This window comes from Spea bombifrons, chromosome 4 (genome assembly GCF_027358695.1).
Source record: "Spea bombifrons isolate aSpeBom1 chromosome 4, aSpeBom1.2.pri, whole genome shotgun sequence".
Classification (NCBI taxonomy): domain Eukaryota; kingdom Metazoa; phylum Chordata; class Amphibia; order Anura; family Pelobatidae; genus Spea; species Spea bombifrons.
This window is the reverse complement of record NC_071090.1, coordinates 109,017,763-109,025,422: the sequence shown is the minus strand read 5'-3', so window position 1 is coordinate 109,025,422 and position 7,660 is coordinate 109,017,763. Positions and strand designations below refer to the sequence as shown.

The 7,660-nt window shown below is 39.3% G+C and overlaps 1 protein-coding gene across 1 annotated transcript; it reads right to left on the bottom strand.

Annotated features, from left to right (window-relative positions):
- Window positions 1-6,721: 6,721 nt before the first annotated feature.
- Window positions 6,722-7,660, bottom strand: LOC128491617 (olfactory receptor 11L1-like). The gene has a single exon (XM_053463935.1). It carries the CDS (start codon window positions 7,658-7,660, stop codon window positions 6,722-6,724), a length of 939 nt encoding a protein of 312 aa, XP_053319910.1.

Here is a 7,660-nt window from a genome sequence, read left to right as displayed (position 1 = left end):
TTGTTGACCATGTGTTCTGTGATTTTGACCCTCTTCTCCAAATGTCGTGCACTGATACCGCCATTTTAGAAATAGAGATTGTAGTGTTCTCTGTCCCGGTTGTTCTTTTGCCTTTCCTCTTCATAACCACAACATACATCATGATTTCACTCGCTATTCTTAAAATCACCTCTTCTACCGGTAGGCAGAAAACCTTCTCAACCTGTAGCTCTCATCTCACTGTTGTCTGCACATACTATGGCATACTAATCACTAAATATACAGTGCCAACTAGTGGTCATTCAGTGTACATGAAAAAGTCCATATCTCTTCTGTATACTATGTTTACACCATTACTAAACCCAATTATATACAGCCTCAGGAACCAGGAAATCAGGAGAACTCTTCATAGATGGATGTCAATCTCTAGAACACAATTGGCAAACATTGAATAAAGACTCCCAGGGTGCAATGAAACGCCACAAACATATGACCTTTCTTGCCAGTAATTGGCTGCTTTAAGCCAAAGGAATTACCATGTAGCTATATAAAATCATAAGAAATACAATGTAACGTTCACAGCGTGCTGGAGGGTGTGTTGGTACTTGTGCAGATGAAAAGGCAAAAAAATATATGCATCCCCCCCTCTATACTGGTGAAAACTTAAGGAATACTAATGCCTCCTATCTGGTTAAATATTGTTACATCTCAAGCAGCTTTTCGCACAACGGCAAGAGGAAATCTGAAAAAGGAGAATGTCTGGTAGATATTGAAACATTTGAATAGGAGAAAGCACCTTGAGGACAGATTAGATGCCTTCACAGTTTATAGTTTATACTGTATCATGTATGTTTTAACCCCTTAATGACAAAGCCCGTATATGTACGGGCTCAAAATCCATTGTTTTCAATGGGTTTAGGGACCGCCCATTGTCCTTAATTAATTCCATTACGGGATTACACAGAGCAATATCTGCTGTGAGGGTATTTTACTTATCAACCAACATATCTTTGATGAAATACCTTCTTACATCACATTTTGGCCTCTGAACCTCTAAATCTCACCCTACAAATCTCCACTTCAAAGATCAATGCTCTAGAAAGCTTTCAAAGAGTAACTGGAATATCAGCCATGCCATGTATTGGCTCTGAATTAACTGAAATTTACAATTTTATAAAAAAATTAAATTAATTTGCTGATAAAACATATTTTATAATTTTAAAAGCAAATTGTGAAATTATAAAATTATAAAGATTTGCATAAATAATGTTAATTTTCATAATAGTTATTTTCATAATGAATGTGTTTGTTGATGTATACTTTGGTTAAAAATTCATAGTTCATTCGTAAAAACTTTAATTGATACAAAGCTAAAAAACACAACTATAAGGTTTACCACCACCATGTGCTGTGAGCTATTTCCCATAAGCAAATAATTGAGGTAGCTATCTCACTTCTCCAATGATGGTGTGGTGAAAAACAAATCTAGTAGCTTTTAACAAAAACTCAATTAAATCAACTGAAGATATGTTCTCTAGAATAAATCCAGTGCTTTCCAACTCAGATGCTTCATAATTTTTTAGAGCAGAGTTTGAATTAGATTCTTTGGTTTTGAATATTGGGACAAAATAACAATTATCTGCTCCTTCGCAGGTCTAAAAGCAGGTAAATACAGCCTCAGATGAACAACAACACGTGACATATTACACAGTGTCACAATTTATTTAACAAAATAAAAGCCAAAATGGAGAAGCCATGTGTGTAAAGTACACCTTATGGTTCAATAACTTGTAGAAACACCTTTAGCTTCAAAAACTTGAAGTAATTGTGTTCTCTATGAGTTTATCAGTTTCTCACATTGTTGTGGAGGAATTTTGGCCCACTCTTCATTACAACATTGCTTCAGTTCATTGAGGTTTGCAGGCATTTGTTTACGCACAGCTCTCTCAAAGCCCCGCAACAGCATTTCAATTGGGTTGAGATCTGCACTTTCACTAGGCCATTGCAGCACCTTGATTCTTTTCTTTTTGAGCCATTTTGTTGCAGATTTGTTGGTGTGCTTGAAATCATTGTCCCGTTGCATGACCGAACTTCATCCAAGCTTTAGGTATCGGACAGATGGCCTCACATTTGACTTTAGAATACTTAAGTGAACAGAGGAGTTCATGGTCGGCTCAATGACTGCAAGGTTCTCTGGTCCTGTATCTGCAAAACAAGCCCAAATCATCACCGCTCTGCCACCGTGCTTGACAGTTGGTATGAGGTGTTTGTGCTGATATGCTGTGTTTGGTTTTCAACAAACGTGGCACTGTGCATTATGGCCAAGCATCTCTACGTTGGTCTGGTATGTTAAAAGGGCCTTGTTCCAGAGGTCTTGAGGTTTATTCAGCAGCGACTTTGCAAACCTAAGCCGCGCTGCCATGTTTTTTTTTTAGAGAGAAGAGTCTTACTCCTGGACACCCTTTCAAACAAACCATACCTGTTCAGTCTTTTTCTAGTTGTACTGTCATGAACGTTAACATTTAACATGCTAACTGAAGCCTGTAGAGTCTGAGATGTAACACTTTTTCTTTTTTTTTGCAATTTCTCTGACCATTGCGTGGTCTGACCTTGGGATGAATTTGCTGGGATGTTCACTCCTGGGAAGATTGGTAACTTGAATATTTTCCACATTTGAATAATCTTTCTCCCTGTAGAATTATGGACTTTAAATTGTTTGGAAAAGGCCTTATAACCCTTCACAGATTGCTGGGCAGCAATAATTGCTTCTCTAAGACACTTGCTGATGATCAATTAATCAAGGGCATTTGATTAGCAGCACCTGTCTGCTACTTAGCATCTTAGTTTCTATGAAGTAGTAGTTTTTTACACATAGCTTCTCCATTTTGGCTTTATTTTTGTTGAATAAATCATGACGCTGTGTAATATGTTATGTGTTGTTGTTTATCTGAGGCTGTATTTACCTATTTTTTTAGACCTGCTAAGAAACAGATGGTTGTTATTATGCACTGATATGTAAAAGAGTATGTACTTTCTTTTTCATGATGTATTTATGCATTATGTATTTTTTTCTATTTCAGAGAGCAGGGGCATATTTGGGTCTATGATCAAGTAGAAAACAGGCTACCATCAGGTGCCAACCATGAGGGAACTGAGTGTTCCTCTTAAATAGGCACTGCATTAGGCCTTACCCTGAGGAGTGCCCCAGCTGTCCACTTTCACTTACTGTCTACCGGTATGTGACATTATAAATCAGTGAAAAGCATGTGCCAAGCAAAAGAAGGTGACTACAGAGACTGTGCCAATTCAGGTAGATTAGAATATAACGCAGGTCATTGTCAGGTTCCACCCTCCTCAGCCGGGAGTATTCAAAACTTTGCTATGCTCAGGTTGTTCTACAACCACTAGTGGCCACCTTTCTCTCTCTGGAGTCCCAGACCTCAGTATCACTAGCAGCTGGGCCTTCAGTCAGGGGCTTTGCATTAATGTGTATGGACCGCTTTGCTCTGGCCCTGTACCTGACCCTGTATTGTTCCTGCCGTGTGCCCCACCAGTGGGCTTCCTGCCTTGTGCCCCGCCAGTGGGCTTCCTGCCAAGAGACTTATTACCTGTACTTATTTGTCCTGCCAGTTTCCTCAATACAGACTATATGCTAGCATTCTGCCTGTGGTGTATTTCTTTGCGCCTGTCTGTATCATCCCACAGTTATTATGCATTGTGGGGTACAGACAGAACCCCAAGTATCCCCTGCGACTGGGCTCCTACCCGACCTGCTTACCCGGTTCGTGACAGTCATTGACAAAGAGTAAAAAGATGTGAACTTTGTTCAGCAGACATAAATGAGGAGTAAAGAATATGCTGATTCATGATACATGTATTAAGGTAACAATTCAGCACTACTAAATCTATAGTGAGGGTTTTATTTGCCTTCTTTTTATTAATAAAAACTTTAATTGATACAAAGCTAAAAACCAACTATAAGGTTTACCACCACCATGTGCTGTGAGCTATTTCCCATAAGCAAATAATTGAGGTAGCTATCTCACTTCTCCAATGATGGTGTGGTGAAAAACAAATCTAGTAGCTTTTAACAAAAACTCAATTAAATCAACTGAAGATATGTTCTCTAGAATAAATCCAGTGCTTTCCAACTCAGATGCTTCATAATTTTTTAGAGCAGAGTTTGAATTAGATTCTATGGTTTTGAATATTGGGACAAAATAACATTCATCTACTCCTTCGCAGGTCTAAAAGCAGGTAAATACAGCCTCAGATGAACAACAACACGTGACATATTACACAGTGTCACAATTTATTTAACAAAATAAAAGCCAAAATGGAGAAGCCATGTATGTAAAGTACACCTTATGGTTCAATAACTTGTAGAAACACCTTTAGCTTCAAAAAATTGAAGTAATTGTGTTCTCTATGAGTTTATCAGTTTCTCACATTGTTGTGGAGGAATTTTGGCCCACTCTTCATTACAACATTGCTTCAGTTCATTGAGGTTTGCAGGCATTTGTTTACGCACAGCTCTCTCAAAGCCCCGCAACAGCATTTCAATTGGGTTGAGATCTGCACTTTCACTAGGCCATTGCAGCACCTTGATTCTTTTCTTTTTGAGCCATTTTGTTGCAGATTTGTTGGTGTTCTTGAAATCATTGTCCCGTTGCATGACCGAACTTCATCCAAGCTTTAGGTATCGGACAGATGGCCTCACATTTGACTTTAGAATACTTAAGTGAACAGAGGAGTTCATGGTCGGCTCAATGACTGCAAGGTTCTCTGGTCCTGTATCTGCAAAACAAGCCCAAATCATCACCGCTCTGCCACCGTGCTTGACAGTTGGTATGAGGTGTTTGTGCTGATATGCTGTGTTTGGTTTTCAACAAACGTGGCACTGTGCATTATGGCCAAGCATCTCTACGTTGGTCTGGTATGTTAAAAGGGCCTTGTTCCAGAGGTCTTGAGGTTTATTCAGCAGCGACTTTGCAAACCTAAGCCGCGCTGCCATGTTTTTTTTTTAGAGAGAAGAGTCTTACTCCTGGACACCCTTTCAAACAAACCATACCTGTTCAGTCTTTTTCTAGTTGTACTGTCATGAACGTTAACATTTAACATGCTAACTGAAGCCTGTAGAGTCTGAGATGTAACACTTTTTCTTTTTTTTTGCAATTTCTCTGACCATTGCATGGTGTGACCTTGGGATGAATTTGCTGGGATGTTCACTCCTGGGAAGATTGGTAACTTGAATATTTTCCACATTTGAATAATCTTTCTCCCTGTAGAATTATGGACTTTAAATTGTTTGGAAAAGGCCTTATAACCCTTCACAGATTGCTGGGCAGCAATAATTGCTTCTCTAAGACACTTGCTGATGATCAATTAATCAAGGGCATTTGATTAGCAGCACCTGTCTGCTACTTAGCATCTTAGTTTCTATGAAGTAGTAGTTTTTTACACATAGCTTCTCCATTTTGGCTTTATTTTTGTTGAATAAATCATGACGCTGTGTAATATGTTATGTGTTGTTGTTTATCTGAGGCTGTATTTACCTATTTTTTTAGACCTGCTAAGAAACAGATGGTTGTTATTATGCACTGATATGTAAAAGAGTATGTACTTTCTTTTTCATGATGTATTTATGCATTATGTATTTTTTTCTATTTCAGAGAGCAGGGGCATATTTGGGTCTATGATCAAGTAGAAAACAGGCTACCATCAGGTGCCAACCATGAGGGAACTGAGTGTTCCTCTTAAATAGGCACTGCATTAGGCCTTACCCTGAGGAGTGCCCCAGCTGTCCACTTTCACTTACTGTCTACCGGTATGTGACATTATAAATCAGTGAAAAGCATGTGCCAAGCAAAAGAAGGTGACTACAGAGACTGTGCCAATTCAGGTAGATTAGAATATAACGCAGGTCATTGTCAGGTTCCACCCTCCTCAGCCGGGAGTATTCAAAACTTTGCTATGCTCAGGTTGTTCTACAACCACTAGTGGCCACCTTTCTCTCTCTGGAGTCCCAGACCTCAGTATCACTAGCAGCTGGGCCTTCAGTCAGGGGCTTTGCATTAATGTGTATGGACCGCTTTGCTCTGGCCCTGTACCTGACCCTGTATTGTTCCTGCCGTGTGCCCCTCCAGAGGGCTTCCTGCCGTGCGCCCCACCAGTGGGCTTCCTGCCTTGTGCCCCGCCAGTGGGCTTCCTGCCAAGAGACTTATTACCTGTACTTATTTGTCCTGCCAGTTTCCTCAATACAGACTATATGCTAGCATTCTGCCTGTGGTGTATTTCTTTGCGCCTGTCTGTATCATCCCACAGTTATTATGCATTGTGGGGTACAGACAGAACCCCAAGTATCCCCTGCGACTGGGCTCCTACCCGACCTGCTTACCCGGTTCGTGACAGTCATTGACAAAGAGTAAAAAGATGTGAACTTTGTTCAGCAGACATAAATGAGGAGTAAAGAATATGCTGATTCATGATACATGTATTAAGGTAACAATTCAGCACTACTAAATCTATAGTGAGGGTTTTATTTGCGTTCTTTTTATTAATAGAAAAGAAAGTGATACAATATTTTGCATATTATGGTACTAATATTTTATAAAGCAATATTTATGAAATAATTCTACTGCACGTAATTTTTTCCCCTTATTTCAAAGTTCACATATCATTAGAGAATATATATTTTGAACAGATTTTAAAACCACATATGCATTCATATGGGGCATCTTAATTAGTGCTGGATACTTTTAGAATTTAGGATTTTCTCAAAGCCTTGTCTAATGTCTTTATTTCGCAGGGAATATATGATCGGATTAAGTAATGGGGTCACTACCGTGTATAGGAGAGATACAGCCTTGCCAATGTTCAAAGACTGTCCTTTCGTAGGAAGCATATAAATGCACATCAGTGTTATAAAGAATATAAACACCACGGAAAGATGGGAACTGCAGGTGGAGAACGCTTTCTGTCTTCCAGTAATAGACGGAATTCTTAGAATAGTGAAGAAAATATAAAGGTATGACACAAAAATACCAATGCATGGTGGTATTAAAATAGGAATACACAGCGACATGACTATGAGCTGAACTTCGGAAGTGTCTGAACAAGATATGTCAAGTAGGGGGGCAAGGTCACAGAAAAAATGGTCAATGACATTTGATCCACAAAAATCTAGTTGAGATGTCGGTATTGTGTCAATCAGTATAGTAATACAGCTCACTAACCAAGACGTGCTAACTAATTTCAGACACGTTACATGGCTCATCAATATGGTATACCGCAATGGGTTACAGATTGCTAAATATCTGTCGTAAGACATAACCGTCAAGAGGAGACATTCTAAGCATTCGGAAACGCCGAAGAAATAGAACTGAGTGATGCAGCCAGCGAGGGACATTGTGGCTCCATTGTTCAGTATGACATGAAGCATGCTTGGGACAATGTTTGTGGTCAACATGATGTCGGAGATGGAGAGATGCCTCAGGAAAAAGTACATGGGCGAATGGAGGTTTTCACAGTATGACACCAAGAGAATGATGATGACGTTCCCACATATTGTAACACAGTAAATGGTAAGGATCAAAACAAAAAGAAATATATTAAGGTTCTGGAAGCTTTGAAATCCAGCAAGAAAGATCTGTGTAACCTTAGTCTGATTGTTCTCATTCAT

Excerpts from the sequence above, each read along its gene's own strand:
- LOC128491617 (XM_053463935.1), bottom strand. The coding sequence starts at position 7,660 with ATGAATGAGAACAATCAGACTAAGGTTACACAGATCTTTCTTGCTGGA.